A 17,404-nucleotide genomic window follows, 5' to 3' on the forward strand; every position below is an offset into this window, starting at 1 on the left:
TTTATAATAACCTGCTTTAAGATTCTCAAATCATTAGCCTTTTTCATATTAAAAGTTACAATAAACAAACTGGTATGGCAACATATATAATAGGCAAGTGTTGAAGCAAACATATATAAAAAGAAGAATACTAGAAAATCAAATTGAGGCATATAAAGGAAAGTGTAAGCAGTTAAATGCAAGATATGAATGACCACAAGTCAAGTGGATACGTCTCTGTATCTATCAAAGGATGGAAGGAAGAAACTCTAAAATTGCGTGGGGGGAAAAGAGGTGTTGTTGACATGTAATATGAGTGTATTCCCTTTAAGCTGCTGAACAGTATATGTCACATGAAAGTTGGGCTAAAAATGGTTATCTACTCATCTTCACTATCTCTTATTTTTATTCACACTTCTAATTATTTCTACCCAAAAAGCATAATTAAGCCCTTCAATTTTGCCGGTTTTAAGGATCAGACCTTTGATCAACTATTTTTCAACATTACTCCACGTTAACATGTTGAAAAGTTAAATATAAGGGCTGAATCAATAACAAAATCAATGATCAAGGGCTCAATGTGGAAAAATAATTGATCAAGGGTTTGATCCTTAAAACATGCAAAGTTCAGGGGCTTTATTATGCTTTTTGCGTTATTTCTATCACTTATACTTATATATACCAACATTACCAATGTACTACTTGGCACTAGCATTAGCAGAGGCAAGATGGAGATCCAAAACCAACAAATTCCACAGGAACATCCTAAAGGCACCACTTTCCTTAGAACTTGTTTCAATGGAGTCAACACTTTATCTGGTCTCTCTTACAAGCTATCTCTTTATTTCTATAACTAGTATAGCCTGTATAGGTGTTTTGATTATTAAGAAAATAGGCTTTGTGATATTGCAGGAGTTGGGATCCTATCAATTCCTTTTGCACTTTCTCAAGGAGGGTGGTTGAGCTTGATCATTCTATTCATGGTAGCTGTTCTATGTTGGTATACAGGGTTGCTCCTCCGCCGTTGTATGGACACTGATCAAATCATCCAAACGTATCCGGATATAGGGGAAAGAGCGTTTGGTTACAAAGGAAGAGCATTAGTATCCATCTTCATGTATCTTGAACTATATTTAGTGGCAGTGGAGTTCCTTATACTTGAAGGCGATAATCTAGACAAGTTATTTCCCAACATGGCTTTCAAATTTGCAGGACTTAAAATTCGAGGTAAACAAGGATTTATTCTGCTAACTTCCCTTGTCATATTGCCAACAACATGGTTAAGGAGTTTAGGTGTGCTGGCTTATATTTCTGCTGGTGGAGTTTTGGCTTCTGTTGTCTTGGTTGGTTGCGTTTTATGGGCCGGTGCAGTTGATGGTGTCGGATTTCATGAGGGAGATTTGGTTTGGAATTGGGGAGGTTTGCCTACTACTATAAGTTTATTTGCCTTCTGCTACTGTGGTCATGCAGTTTTCCCTACCTTGTGCACTTCCATGAAGGACAGGACCCAATTTTCTAAGGTTTGTAATGAAATGAAATTTATAATTACTCTATTCCCTAAGGCATCATTATAATGATCATGGCTCATGTAATTATCACAATTTTAGCATTCTTAATTTGATGACATCTAACTTTTGTATTTCATTTTATGGCTTAATACATCACAGGCCCCTGAACTTTAAGTGTATCTCGTTAGAGACCTAAACTTGCTTAAAATGCCTCACTAGCCCAGCCCCCCTAAGTCCACGTGGCAAAACAAGATGAGATTTAGACAAGTTAAAACGTACATCACTTTAAACAAGTGTAGGAGACTAATAGATTACTGTAACTACTCAAGGGGCCAAGATGTTATTTTAAGCAAATTTAGGGAGGCAATAAGTTATTATAAGCGAGTTCAGCGGGCTAATGTGACACCCATAAAGTTCAGGGGGCCAATCGGTTTTTCTGGCCAAGTTTAGAGGGGCCGTGATGTATTAAGCCTCATTTTATTGATGAAACTCAACTCCTCATTTACATCACATCATGCTTGCATCACACGCGCAGTTAAGTGGTGTGTGACTTAAGCTGCATGACACGTGAGACACACCACTTAAAGGGGCGTGTGACGCACACCTAATTATGTTATTAATGAGAGACTGAATTTCAACAATAATAAAAATACATAGCTAGATGTCACCAAAGTTCTAGATTTCCTCAATCAAAATGGTCCAAATTATAAGTGCAACCAAATTCAGAAGATAAAGGATTGATAAAGATATTCAACTCTGTGTACCTCTCTGCTTTGCAGGTCTTAGTTGTGTGCTTTGTGAGTAGCACAATCACCTATGGATCAATGGCAGTACTAGGGTACCTGATGTACGGAGAACATTTGATGTCTCAAGTGACATTAAACCTTCCAATAAGAAAAGTCAGTACAAAAATAGCAATATATACTACTCTAGTTAATCCTCTGACCAAGTATGCAGTTGTTATAACGCCAATAGCCAAAGCAATTGAGGACACATTTCGACTCAGCAAGACTAGTACAAGTCTCAGTATACTCGTACGAACAGCAATTATGATAAGCACATTAGTTGTGGCATTAACAATTCCATTTTTTGGGTATGTGATGGCTTTTATTGGTGCTTTTTTAAGTATCACTGTGTCAGTTTTGTTGCCATGCCTGTGCTACCTAAGGATTAATAAAGCTGCTCGAAGTTTGGGGTTAGAGCTGGTGATGATTACTGGGATTTTGATTGTTGGGTCTTTTGTTGCCATACTAGGTACTTACACTTCCCTCAAACAAATAATAATTCATCTTTGAAACCATTAATTGATGGTTCAATAAGATCATGTTCAACCTCAAGATGACAAAACTAATGTAACTGTTCTGGAAGAACAAAGAATTGAAGTTAAATCAAATCAAATGTAAATCTGAAGTTTGACTTAATTAATTTCCATGAACTTACAGAATTACTCATCATGATTCTAATCAAAGCTCCAATCTTTCACCATCTATATATGTTCACTGATTGATTTAAAGACGAAAGTAGGTTGCTTATAAAAAAAAGTGACAATTTTAAACAAAATATTTCCAAGAGGATCATGCTGAGTAATTTGGTGATAAGCACACCTCTCATGATCTATAACCTTGAGTTCTTAGATTCGACTCCCATAAATGCAAGAAAATTGTACTACTTAATACACTAAACACTAGCTATACTTAAAAAAAAAAAAAAAACAAATGTGGATTCAAATGTTGCAAGACTCGATATTGGAGAAAAATAAGGTTTATGTATTACGATATATACTACATGAAAAATGGGTATCATCAACTGAAGCATCCACGGTGATACACAAAATCTGTCCATGGTCTGCATCACCGATGGATAGGTGGCAATAATGACTGATCTGGAAAGATCAATCTGTGACAGCACCAAAGGAAATTCAGAAGAGTAAGATTTTACAGAAAAAATTCCATCCTTGATCTGTTGGTAAATGTATAAAAGTATAAAAAAAAAATTGGATTGATGGCAAATCTACCTACAATATATCCAAAGTAGTGCAGCCAAGAAGAAAAATAGAAAAATTCAAGAAACATGAAAAATGAAAAATGAAATACATTAAAAGGTGACCTGCAATTTGTTAGTACGTTGTTAATGAAAAAAAAAAGCGATAAAATGTGTCATGGAACCAATAGAACTAAAAGTTTAAGCTGATAGTTAAAGGTCCACTTCATATTAATATCTGACACACTCCCACACGCGAATGCCCACTGGGCTTGAAGCGTGCACAACTCAGGCCCATATTAACATGTCCTGCAATTAAATCAATAAATGGGGCTGCCAGGAATCGAACCCTAGACCATTTGGTCAACCTGGCTTTGATATCATGTCATGGAACCAATTGAACCAAAAACTTAAGCTGATAGTTAAAGGTCCATCTCATGTTAATATCCGACAAAATGAGAAGCACAGCTGAGAACAACAAAAGCAAACTCCCCTGTTTGGGCCAGAGACATTCCAGACTACAGCAGTAACATGTAGTGAGTCTGAAGTGCAGTGCCAGTCTTTTGTTATAAGTTATAATCAAATCTCTTTACAATTGTACTGATTGTTGTCGTCTTTATGACTATGACTATTTGATATTCGACATAATATTATATTATTAGAAAATTAAGGGTAAGATTAATCAAAAGAATTCAGCTGCTAAGGGAGGAACAAATTAAAATTCAGCCACTAATTTTCAAAGATGACGGGTGCACAAGTATAAATTCTGCAGTGATCAAAAGACTGATGGTCTCAGATACAAACATCTGAAACAAGAAAGCAAAGCAACATATTATGTAGAAATGCCACTCGTTCATCCAATAAAGTAATGAAAAAGCCAACAAATGGAGCTACCCATACATTCACAATGGAGGAAAGACAACTAGAATAAATTCAGAGACCGATTGTCAAAGAGAACAGGTGTAACCAGTGGAAAGATAATCAGTTAGTTCTCTCTTGAAAGTTAAAATAAAAACCAGCGGAATTCTTCATGTGAAATTGCAAAAGCATAAATAAATCCCTATTCTTTTCCTTCTCTAAGCAAGTATGTACCTTTACAACATAATCAAACCCTGCTCCATACATATGAGACGCACACGCTGCTTTATAAGTTAGGAGCTGCAAATCTCCTGTTACAATTTATATAACTTTTTAAATCATGATTTAAACAAAATGATCACAAATTAAAACCAACAGTTGCAATAGATAATATTTGCAAAATGGAAGCTCAATCACTAAACTAAGACATACTTGGAAGTTTTCAAACACCAAAAGCAAGGTTTAGACAAAAAAATATTCATGGAAGACAAAATACTAAGAAAACAAAAGCCAACGTACCTGAAGCCATTTCGGACGCAAGCTGATTCTTGCCGAAGTGACGTGTCAACCACCATCGACAACGGAACCTCCAAGCCTTCTCAGTTTTCCCATGCATAAACAATTTGGGGATATTGTAACGAATGGAGTGATCTTTCATTTTTCCAACTTCATTTCCATTCAAGCACATTGAGATGCAATCTTGTTCCTGCAGAGATACTTTCAAAAAGCACAAGGCAAAATCTCTCCATACAGTGTATTCCGCAAAGACAGCATCCAAATGCAAAGCTATCATTTCTAAAAGAGACTCGGGACCATAATTGCTGCAAAAATTTCATAAAAAGATTCTCTTCATAGCTGCATATTAAAAGGGGAGAGACTACAATCTTTATCAATACACCACAATAATGATGCAGAGAAGAAAAACTGTTGGCATTACCAAATTTCTTTGTAAAGAAAATGCTGATGTCTTTATGAAAAAAGATATTGATGTTCAAGATTGTAAAAAACGCTAGGCGCTAGTCGGGCAGACAGTGCCCCCGGGGATGAACCGGGAATTATTCTAGGATTAATTGGATTTGTATTTTTTAATTTTTAAAAAACAAATTGTTAGATAAATATAACTACAATATGAATTATACTATGTAAAAATAATAATATAAAAGATTTAAGATAGAAAAACATATATATTCTAATATTTGTTACATTAATGTCCTTAAACAATAAAAAAATGTGCCAACAAAATAACATTAATATCCTTAAAAATAAGATTTGATAGTTTTAGGTCTTTTTTTTTAGTTTTATGTTATTTAATATTTTATTTAAAATTGAAAAAAATTGACATAAAATTTAAGGGTCGATTTTTTTAAAAGGAGCGCCTAGATTCGCCTGGGGCCGCCTGGGCCGATTTTTAGAACAGTGCAAAACAGGATAAATAATGTAGATATTGGAAACAACCCACCATTTTGATGCATGCTGATAAGCTTTGGCAATGACATGATGCAAGTAGGATCACGCTTTAAGGTGTCCTCATAACTAGTTGAGAGTAAAATATTATCATTAGGATCAACATGCTCCAAAAGGCAGCCTCTCAATCTGCAAAAATGTCCTCGGTCAGAGCTCTAACTAAAGAAACAACCAGAATGAACAAACTACAGGTTCAACAGCAGTGGCATTTGTAGCACAGTTAGACAACAATGCTTTGTCATTTTATCAAATTTGATATAACCTGCTCCTTTCCCTAACATATGACCTGACTAAGTAAAATTATGTGCAAAAAAGCTGTTAAAATTTTAACAGCAACCATGAGAGTAAATGAGTCAATGAAATCTACAGCTTCCAAAGGAGAATATAGAAATTTAGGTCCATTTGAAATTTGATTATATCATTTCATTGGAACTTGGATAATAATAAGTTTTAGTGCAAAACCAATTAATGTGGGATAGCCAAAAATTTCACTGAGGAATCCAACAAGAGAAAACCTACATTCATAGCAAATGGTGAAAAATGTCTACAACTGGGCGGTTGTGAACTGACACAAAAAGTCCTACTGAAATGATCTGGATTAGATCATACTACTTCATCCATTTCCATATTTCTATACTAGCAAGTCACTAAAATGACAGAAACTGAAATCAAAATTTGGGTAAGACCACACAGACGCTCAAATTCTACTAATGATAGACACTGAAATCAAAATAGAAGCAAGAACACCGACATCAAATTCTACTAATGAAGAAAACCAATACCATCTTCTCTGTTAATAAATGATAGAGAATACAAATGCAAAACCTCACAACAGGTAAGTAATGAACAAGAACACACCCCACAGACACTCACAGATTACCAAATACTGATATTCATTGATATGGATAGGTCGATACAAGTAGAATAAAGAAATAAGGAAAGATAAATGAATTGAGCAACCACAATCCCCTTCTCTACCAGAATGATAGAGCCTCTGCACTTAGGCAGCCAATCAGCAATAACAATATCTCCAGTACCCAAAAAGATCCCCTAAAACACACTCTTATACCTCCTGTTTCCTTTACATCTCATCATTCCCAAAATAACTAACTCTTGTTACTAATTACCAATTGGCCCTGCATTACCATTGCCTCTCCTTGTGTAGACTCTCCATACTTTGGGCCTCCCTTGATTAGGATCCAAAACCCCTGTTAGCCTGATCTCTATCAATAAACATCACATCTTTGGTTCCCAAATTAGAGACGTATAGTTCCAAATGTCTATTTCCAACAGTAAGGCTACATGACTTGGACTTTCCTTGTTTTCTGGTCCCATATTTTCTCCTTCAATTAGATGAAAAATCCGACAATTATTTATAGTTTCGGAAATCCAATATGTCCAAATCCAAATGATATATAAGGTAAAGTTATATGACAAAATGAAAACATATGGTGTTAAAGAAAATTAACATGAGTTCTAAAAACTCCAACTATAGAAAAAGAGAGACCCAAGGTGATGAGATGTCTTGTTAGAGGAATATTTTACTAAGACCGGTTATGTGGATTTGTTACACTTATTCTCTGTTTGTAAATTTGTGTTCTTTTGTTGAATAGTTTATATTCGGGAAACATGATTTCCACCAGTGCAATGACAGCTCGTGCATGCTCTAGAAAGTAGGGTGCAGTGAAGCCACTGCTAGTACTCCATTCTTCCCAATCCTTTTACCACTTCAAAGATCAGGAGGAGGATTTTAGTAGAGCTGGAACATCAATTTGGACTTTCTTTTTAGTGAATTAATTAGTCTAATGAGAGACTCGGGATAATGTTTCTACTCCCACTTTTTTCTGTGATAACTTAAAACAAGGTTATCTAATCTAATCTAATTTTTACCTTATCTTCCCATACAGAAAAACCTAACTCAGAATAATGCTTCTACCCTCACTTTCTTCTGTGATAACTTAAAATAAGGTTCCCTGATCTAATCTTACCTGAGCTTCCGATACAGAAAAACCTAACCAAATTCTCATGCAATAGAGAGAGAGAGAGAGAGAGAATAGTAGAAGTGCCTACGATGCACAGTTGGTCCTCAAGGGCTTTACTAATGGTTGGGTGACAATCATTTATTACATGTAGCATTCCCCTGCCTTTTTTTCAATGGTTATTTTGGCAGTAAAGAATTTCCAGCACTTGGATCCGCATCATTACAATCAGAAAGCCTTTCGATTTCATGTATTTTTTGGCAAGCAAAGAAGGCAAAATACCTTGTGGAAAGTGCTGCAGCATTTGAAATTTCACAGAACTTCTCAAGTTCCTGCAGTGCCTCTTTGTATTGACATCGAATCAATAATAACTGGAATAAATAAAAACTGTTAAGAGTTAGAGATCCAAATTCTAATTGAAGATAACGAACTTCACCTACTTTACAAAAATGATGCATCTCATAACATAAATAGTAACAGAAACTAATACGAGTAAATACAAGAATAACCATTAAAATAAAAATGGTCTCTTCAAATTTTGAGGAAAAAACTGGAATAGCTTGCCCCTGAAAGTTAAGGGCATACACTCCTTGTCGACAATGTTCACAGCAGGCAAAAGAATCTATAACTGAATAAATTCAAGGGTAAATGATTTTTTAACTAATAGTGTATTAGCCTAATACACTATTTATTCCTTGTATTTGCAATAATACATCATAAGGATCTTAAGTTTTTTTCTATTCGACAATTTAGTCACTTCGTCCATTTGAAATACTAATTTTCCCCAACTCAATAATGGTAAATTACATCTATGATACCTAAACTTTAGTATATATTACACTTTAGTAACCGAACTGTAATTTTATACTACTATTTTAAATATTTAAAACACAACTTTATATATTTAAAACTTTTATTTGTTTTCTCTTTCACTCTTTGACATTGCTTATTTTTTTTTCTTTTTTATTGATTTGGATCACTTGGTGGCATTTACAGCCGATCCCAATCCCGGATAAAGGAGCAGGGTTGCGGTAGGTTTGTGGCGGCCAGCGTAAAACTTAATCACATCTTATGACATGAACCAAAATATGAATATCGTAGGGGCGTTCCCTACTCAGCGACGAGCTGCACTTTATAGACCACGGTGTAGTGAAAAATGTGCAAGGGTTGCTAGGTCGTCGCCCCAAAACGGCACGCCACCCCGTGGCCCGAGGGTGGTGTCAAATATGCAAGGGCTCCCCACATGATGGATGTATGCGGGTAAATAAGCTAATCCATGGAAACGGTAATGGTACGGGTAGGGGTAGGGGTAGTAGGTTACGCTTTGGGACATGAAACATAGGCTCTTTGACAGGAAGATTAGTTGAAATTGTAGATGTTATAAAGAGGAGGAAAATAAATATAATACAACTAGTACTTTTAGGTACCCAAATCTTTTTGGGTCCTCATTTGTTAGGCTCAGCAAGAGATACATTATATTTCACTCGGTGGCGACACACTTTTGTGGTGTAGCCATTCTTCCCACAAAAGTCACACTGGACATTTTGCTGGGGATTCCATCTCCGCTGACCAGTACGTTGGTACTGAGTGTTCTGATGGGAATTTCTTTTATTCGGAACTCCGAGTTAGTTCTGAATAGATGTGATGTCCTTTTTCAGTTTCTTAGAATCTGATTGCACCTAAGTGACAAACCTATGCATGATTTTTAGATTTTCATCTTGCCTGGTATTATCCTGGAGGAGATGTCGAAGGTCACTGAGTTTGACCTCTTCTATCTCATCACATCGCCTACTGAGTGCCTTTACCTTTTTGTTACACCGTTTGACCAGTGAGTAAAGATCACTCAGTGTGTTTATCATTTCATTCCTAAGCACAGGAAGAGATATTACCTCAGTGGTTTCTTCTCCATTGTCTGATGCATAAGAGGGTTCACCCTTTCCAGAAACACAAGGCTCAGCAAACTCATCAGCCACAAAGCAGATGTTTGCTGACTCAGTGGCGCCAGCTTCAGAGGATGATGAATCGTCACTATCGCTCCAGGTGGCCACCATTGCCTTCTTGCCGTTTTTTATCTTTCTTGAGTGTATGGCAGTTTGACTTGATATGGACAAGCTGATGACACTTGAAGCAGGTGATTGGCTTTGAGCTCTCCTTTCAGCTTTTGATGTCGTTGTGATCAGCTTTGTACTTGTCATACTTCTGGAATGGCTTCTTGCCATACTTCTCATTCTTCCGGAACAGCCTCTTCATCTTTCTGGTGAACATGGCCATTTCTTCATCATCTGACGTGCTGTCGTCAGTGGAGTCTGCTTTCATGACAAGAGATTTTTGTTTCTTGTCCTCAGATTTTTCCTTGACCTCAAAGTTTTTCATTGAGATCTCATGGGTCAGCAGAGATCCAATAAACTCGTCATACTTGTAGGTGGTCAAATCCTGAGCTTCCTCAACTGTAGTTTTCTTTGCCTGCCAGCTCTTAGGAAGGCTTCTCAGTATTTTCTTGACTTGCTCCTCTTCAGAGAAGTTTTTGCCAAGTCTCTTGAGCTCGTTGATTATGTTGGTGAATCTTGAGTTCATCTCAGAGATCCCTTCACCTTCATTCATTTCGAACAGCTCGTACAGCCTCATCTGTTGATTCACCTTTAATTCTTTGACCTTGCTGGTTCCCTCGTAGGTGACCTCTAGCTTCTTCCAGATTTCTTGTGCTGACTCACAACCTGAAATCTTATTGTACTATGTAGCATCTAGAGCACAGTGAAGCATGTTTATAGCCAAGGCGTGGTTTTTCAATTTCTTGAGGTCATCCTCAGTCCACTTTGCCTCTTCCTTGACAACTTTTACATTTTCAATAGTTTTATAGGGAACAAACGGGCCTTGGACTATTGCTAGCCATGCACTCAGGTAGAATCTGAGTTGTTTCATTTCTAGGAAGGAAACGAGTGTTATTAGCAGCCATTACGGGGATCAGCTCAATATAGTTTTATCTTATCTGTTGAGCTATTGAGCTTTGATACCACTTATTGTTCCTGTGTAACGTATGAAGATTAGTTCCAAGAGGGGAGGGGGTTAGGAACTATTTAAAAATTTCACGTTAAGACTGACTTCTTTTTAAGTTAAGACTTTTACTTAGTCTTTTAGCACAGTGATGCTGAGTGAGATCAGAGGCAAGTTTAGTTAACTAGTAACTAAAACTGCTTCTATCGTTGAGTCAGGAGATAGCACTTAAGTCTATTCCTGAACTCGGTGCTCAGGTCACACAACTCAGTATATAGATTTTACATTTTACTAGGTACGGTACAAAGCAAGTATATAAGGAGTAAGAGTTAGAAGTGTTACTCATCAGACTTATCCTGGTTCGGCCTCCTGCCTATGTCCAGTCCTCAGAATCCTTCCGAGCTTTTTAATCCACTACTGAGCTCTTTCAGGTAGAGCACAAACCTCTTACAATAGACAGTGAGTATACAGAGTACCTTCCTCTATATCCTATACCCAATGTTATTCTACAAAGAACACTTTAGATGATTAACAATCTAGGCTTTTACACAAAATAAGAATGAGTGTAAGATTTCGTTGCTTTGCTTTAGCACAGAACTTCAAGTTGCTATTTGGTCAGTGTTTCGACTTGGTGAAGATCTGCATCGAATAAGCAAATGAGAGGCCTATTTATAGTGACATGTGAGGCACTGGTTATTTTGAATTTCGAAATAACCGTTGGAGGAAAACGGCTTGCTCTCGCTTTCACTCGTCAGTACTCAGTGTCTTCAGCCAATGAGAACGTTGCCTTTTCTGTCTTCTTTAGTTGCTAGGTACTTTTGGTCGGTAGGTGTCAGATTGTCCCTCTACTTATGGCAAAGTCTTCCAGACAGCTTCCTGCGTCTTCTGAAACTTTCCCAAAGTGGAACAACTTTGTCTCAAAGTTATTCAGGTCAACTACTGACATGTCTTCTATCTGTTCGACTCAGCAGCTTCGATATGAAGTTGTTCGAACTTCCTTCTGGATCCTTCCGTTTGCTGGGCCACGTTCTGATGCTGAGTTGGATCTATTGACTTGGGCTTTGACCTTCTTTTGTGGGCTTTTGGGCCTTGGTCTTTTAATGTCTTCTAATCTTATTAATTTAAATACTCAACATTGAACAAACACATTAGTGGTAAGTAAATCAAAGCATTAAAATTTAATGTGTTGGAATATTTTATCATAGGAATTTAAATCTAATTTAAATAATTTTGTCAAATCAAAATCATTGTGGAAAGGTGTTTCAACAAACTCCCCCATTTTGATGTTGGCAAAAATATTAAATTAGGAACTCAGTGTTGAGCTCCCCCATGATTATTGACCTTTCCTTAACTTCTGAAATCCTCCCCCATAAGGGTTGGACTACTGACTCGGCTTTACTTTAAACATTTTAAGATTTAATCAAGTAAGGCTGAGTTCAAGGTCAGAAGTAGGTCAGCATTGAGAACATGCTTACTATACTCAGTTCTGATACTTGTTGAATGGATTCTTTTAAAAGAGTTCAGATATCAGAGTTGCATTTTACTGAGTTAGTTTAAGGGTTGCTGAGTGGAGTTACTCAGTGGATTATACTTGTATAAATTTTATGTTCTTTATTTGTTCAATGCTTTTTAAAATGATAGACATTATGAGAAGGATCAATATAAGTTCAACATGGCAGTTTGAGACATAAGCAATAAAATGTAGACAAAATATTGAGTCAAGATAAGTTCTCATATATAACATAGCAGACAAGTAAGCACAACAAAAATATGATTCAGCACAGTAAGCTAGAAGATCTAAGTCGCTAGACTAAAAGGTCTATCTATTTTGTGTTGAATTGAACTTGTTTGGATTTTTGTGAGTGCTGTGTGGTTCCTTATTGCTGAGTTGGTTTTGGGGCAGTGGAAGAGGAGTGAATTGTTTGATGTTGAGTTCCTTGTTCTTCCATTTGCTTATCCTTTTCCTTTTGTTCTTTCTCCCCCTTTTTGCCAGCATCAGAACTAGGTCCAGGAGCGGGAGCAAGAAACTGACGAGCTGTAACAACACGAGTGAGTCGGGATGAAAACATTTGAAGACATAACTATAAAGGAAAAATCTCCATCTACCATTCTTAATTATAACCATTTATATCTTAATACATGCAATCATTTTTATGCTTGTAGCAAAGAGACTCCAACCAAAGCGGAAGTATGTGACTATACAGTCCATTCAACAACAGCAGAAGCATAAAAACAATGCACGTGAGGAGAATGCTACTGTGAGGAGGAAGTTACCCATTGAAGATAATGTCTTGATTAGTCAACAAGATATAGCTTCGAAAGATGTTATGGATGGAGAAAATATATTAAAGAATCTATTGGGATTTTGTATGAAAAGAAAAGGGAGATGACAATTGCTCAAAACAAGGAGCAATTTGCTGTATTGAATTTGTCAAAATTTTCTGATGGTTTGAGTATTACTTCGAAACAAAAAAAAGGAAAAGCAACAACGAAAGTTCAAGAAGTAAGCGAAGACTACTGTCCAGAAAATGATAGTGATGCTGACAATAATGAAGATGAAACCACTCATATCTCTAAGGTACGTAAGGTAATAATATTGTGGTTTATAATCATCACTGAAATGTAATTGAAATACAAACTTCAGCAAACCAAACAAGTTGAGAAGATGAAGGTTGTAAATAGACGAACAACACGGTCAAAAGCTAATATTGATGCAATTGTTGTAGAGAAAAAGTACCATATTCTGGTCCATCTTGTACTAAACATTTAAAGCGACAAGTTAACGAAGGAATTGGATCAATGGCTGCATTTTTCACTTTGCGGGAATGCCAAAAGCTTAATCAATTGGAGAATGCACAAGAGAAGGATGTTGCTGAACCAATATTGTGCCAAACTGATTATCAAACAATTGAAAGCTCAAGAGGTGACATAATATTTTGCTATTGTGTTTAAACTTTCAACCAGTGTTAACATGTTATTCTATATCTAATTGAAAGTATATGACTACAGATAAACAGAGGAAACGAGGAAAAATAAGAATGGATTATGTACATGCAATGAGGCATGAAGAGAGAAAGGTAATTATACTGAATGATAATTTTCAACCTGTAGTAGATGATGATGATAAATTATTACCCGAGTTCAGCAATTTTTTGAGGACAATTGCAAGGCAGTATGTGCCACTTAATTGGGTTACTTGGCATCATGTTCCCGATAAGAATGACTTATGGGAGTTTATTAAGGTAAACCTCTTAATTACTTATGGTGGCATGACGTTAATTTTAGTACTTTTTTTAATTTATAATCATGTCTATTATAAGTTTAAACATTAGTAATTTTCTATTTTAGCAAAAGTATATTATCACTGAGCAAGGAAAACAGTGGGTAATGAAGTCAATTGGTGATTCATAGAGGGTGTATAAAGCTCGTATAAAAGAAAAACATTACAACTGTTATGATAATGATGAGGAGAGGCTAAAACACAAACCAAATGACATTCCACTTGACAAATTCAAGATGTTATTAAAGTATTGGAATGATCCCAGAGTCAATGTACATATATATAAATATATATTTATATTATTCGTTCTTTATTTTGAAGTTGTGTTTGTTGTTGATTGTGACTTGTGATATAATTTGTGATACAAGTTATTGCTGGGTTTTAATATATTTTGTGATTGAGACTACCTGATAGTAGGTATATATTTACATTAGATATGTTAAGCCTAAGGAGTTCGCTAATGACAAATATCACTATGCCATTTTTCCTTTCACATGACACAAGATACGTGACAGACATTTGTTTTCATGTCATCTGAATATTTTTCGTGACAGTATTTTAACTCTATGTCATCTGAAGGCGAAATAAAAAAATGCGCTTGATTCTCAGATGACGTTACGATTACAAAATCCTGTCATCCAAAGAAAACGCGCGTTTTTGTTAAATTTCACTTACTCATCAGATGACACCTGCAATAAATGATTATCATTGTATAAGGAAAACAAAAAAAGCGGCAAACGAAATTTCACTTACGCGGCCATATACCAAATTTAGGCGCTGGATGGTTTGACTGAAATTTCAGCTCGTATATAAACCCTGTATCTCACCCAAAACCCCATTTTCTAGGTTACGCAATCTTGACCCCCTCTCACCTCTCTCTATCTCCATGGTTGATTCATGCAATCAGTGAGCTCGAAACACGGTACTAGTGAGTATCTATTGATTTTCATTGTTCCTTACTCTCTCTTTTCCTCATCCGATTTACTTTTGTGTATGTCGATTTCAGTAGCTGGAATAAGGATCTATTGATTTTCAGACCTATCATTGAAAGGGTTAGATCTCTCACTTAGACACACTGATTTTATTGTATTCATTGTTAGATTCGCTGCTGAAAAGCTTGGGTCTTTATCTTTTTTAACCTAGGGCAATACAGTGTCGAATGCTGAAGATGTTCTAATTTCTTTTTATTTGAAGTAATATTTGCAGGGATAGTAAGAATGCTACATGCGAAGGCTGAATAAAGAGATTGTCAATCAGTTCTTACGTTTAGCATATGGAAAGATTTCTTTAACTTATTGAGTATATATTATTGTTATGTTGGTTTGAACTGATTGGTTGCATGTATGATGTTGTTGTGGGTGGTGCTGCTGAGATAGGTTTACAATATATCTTCCACTTGGCTTGTTATCTGAATGAGTATGTGTATGTATATGAAGCATGTTGGCTTGTTCATGTTTGATGTTCTGCTTAGGAAGCTAGAAGTGATTGTGTATGTTTGATGTACTATGATTGAGTATATTTGATGTACTGTTTAGGAACCTAGACCTCATTGATTTAGGAAACTAGCCTGATTTTTAGTATATATATTGTTATGTGGGTTTGAACTGAACGATTACATATATGTATGATGTTGTGGGTGATGATGAAATGATTGGTATGAACTGATTGGTTAGATATAACTGTCTAGGAAGCTAGGACTCGTAGAGTTTATGTATGAATGATCATTACACATGTGGCTGATTAGGCATACTCTAAAGCTTTGAATGTTCATTATGATTGTCAATACTCTTACACCCATGAGTTATACTGCTAGGAGTGATAAATATGTGTATGTCTATGAAACATGTTTATGTTTGATGTTCTGTTTAGGAAGCTAGACTGATTGAGTATGTGTACGAATGTTCATTTGGGCATGTAGCTGATTAGTTACATGTATGATGTTGCTGTGATTGGCCATACTCTTATGCTATGAATGTTCATTGAGTGAAATAATGTTCATGCCTACAATATATGGTTTGTGAAGCATAGTCATATGGTCAACCTAAATCTCCATTACTATGTATCATGTCATTTGGCTTGTTATGCTTATGGAAAAGTATTTAACATGGTGATGAAGTTGTATGATTCTAACAGCACAAGTTTATGACTAAGCTTGTGGTGACAGTATCATACACTTCATCACCATGCTAACTTCATCATAAACTGTACAATCCAAGTGGCAGGTACATAGTGGTGGCTTTAGGCAGGTACATAGTGATTCTAACAACACAAGTTTATGACTAAGCTTGATATAGCATGTTAGGCATACTCTTAAAGCTGAAAATGTTATGAATAAGTAAGGAATAGACATGCACGAATAAGTTGTCTACTTGATATTCTATTTAGGAAGCTAGACTGATTGAGTATGTGTATGAATGTTCATTAGGCATGTAGCTGATTAGGCATACTCTTAAAGCTGAAAATTATGAACTTGCTTGATTCCTTTCTATTTTAACATGAGTTATGCTGATGAGATAGGTTTATAATATATCTCCCACTTGGCTTGTTATCTGATTGAAACCATTCATAATGGTGATGGGTTTTCGATGTTATCAGCATAAGTTACGAACTTATGGCTAGAGCCTCGCAGACTTCATCACCGTGCTCACTTTTCAGCGAGTACAATCCAAGCGGCAAGTATATTGTAAAGGGTTATTTATGTGCATTGCTATTAATGTTCATTTTGGCATGTAGATATGAATGTCCATTGTGATATGGGAATACTCTTATACCTACAAGCTATACTGTATGTGTATGTGTCTATGTATGAAGCATGTTGGCTTGTTTTATGTTTTGTTTAGGAAGTAGAACTGATTCAGTTTGTGTATGAATGTTTATTAGGCATGTAGCATGTTATGTGTCACTTGAATATACATATGTTTTATATCAATTTAGGAATAGACATAAACGAATAAGTTGACTACTTGTTATAACATGTTATGTGTCACTTGAATATACATATATATGTCTACTTGAATAAGTTGTCTACTTTGTATTGCCTATCAAAGCGTGGAAGGGGGGCATTATGATGTGACGTGCGAATAGCGTACAAAGGGGGCGTGATGCGCGAATAGCAACAAAAGGAGATTTGGATGCTAAAGAAACACTGGAGCTGGATGGATGGAGTGGAATACTAGAGGGGCATGGAACCAACATTGAAGATCAAATTGATTACCAAGTAGATTTGTAATCAATAATCATTCGGTTCTTTAAGAATGGCTCTATGCCCATCCAGTAGTCCACACTATCCAGCTCAGTGTTTCTTTGGCATCCAAATCTCCTTTCTATTCGCATATCACGCCCCCCTTGCATGCTTATGATATGCA

At 36.0% G+C, this 17,404-nt stretch overlaps 1 protein-coding gene across 1 annotated transcript; it reads left to right on the top strand.

Moving 5' to 3' along the window:
* Positions 1-228: 228 nt before the first annotated feature.
* Positions 229-2,908, top strand: LOC136218789 (amino acid transporter AVT1I-like). The gene is made up of 4 exons (XM_066005893.1): positions 229-353; positions 692-798; positions 892-1,499; positions 2,267-2,908. The coding sequence occupies exons 2-4, from the start codon at positions 708-710 to the stop codon at positions 2,780-2,782; spliced, it is 1,215 nt and encodes a 404-aa protein (XP_065861965.1). The 5' UTR covers positions 229-353; positions 692-707; the 3' UTR covers positions 2,783-2,908.
* Positions 2,909-17,404: the final 14,496 nt, after the last annotated feature.

Source organism: Euphorbia lathyris, chromosome 2 (genome assembly GCF_963576675.1).
Source record: "Euphorbia lathyris chromosome 2, ddEupLath1.1, whole genome shotgun sequence".
In the NCBI taxonomy this organism is placed as follows: domain Eukaryota; kingdom Viridiplantae; phylum Streptophyta; class Magnoliopsida; order Malpighiales; family Euphorbiaceae; genus Euphorbia; species Euphorbia lathyris.

Excerpts from the sequence above, each read along its gene's own strand:
- LOC136218789 (XM_066005893.1), top strand. The coding sequence starts at position 708 with ATGGAGATCCAAAACCAACAAATTCCACAGGAACATCCTAAAGGCACC. Across the intron at positions 799-891 it reads TGGAGTCAACACTTTATCTG|GAGTTGGGATCCTATCAATT; the intron begins GTCTCTCTTACA and ends GTGATATTGCAG. Across the intron at positions 1,500-2,266 it reads ACAGGACCCAATTTTCTAAG|GTCTTAGTTGTGTGCTTTGT; the intron begins GTTTGTAATGAA and ends TCTGCTTTGCAG.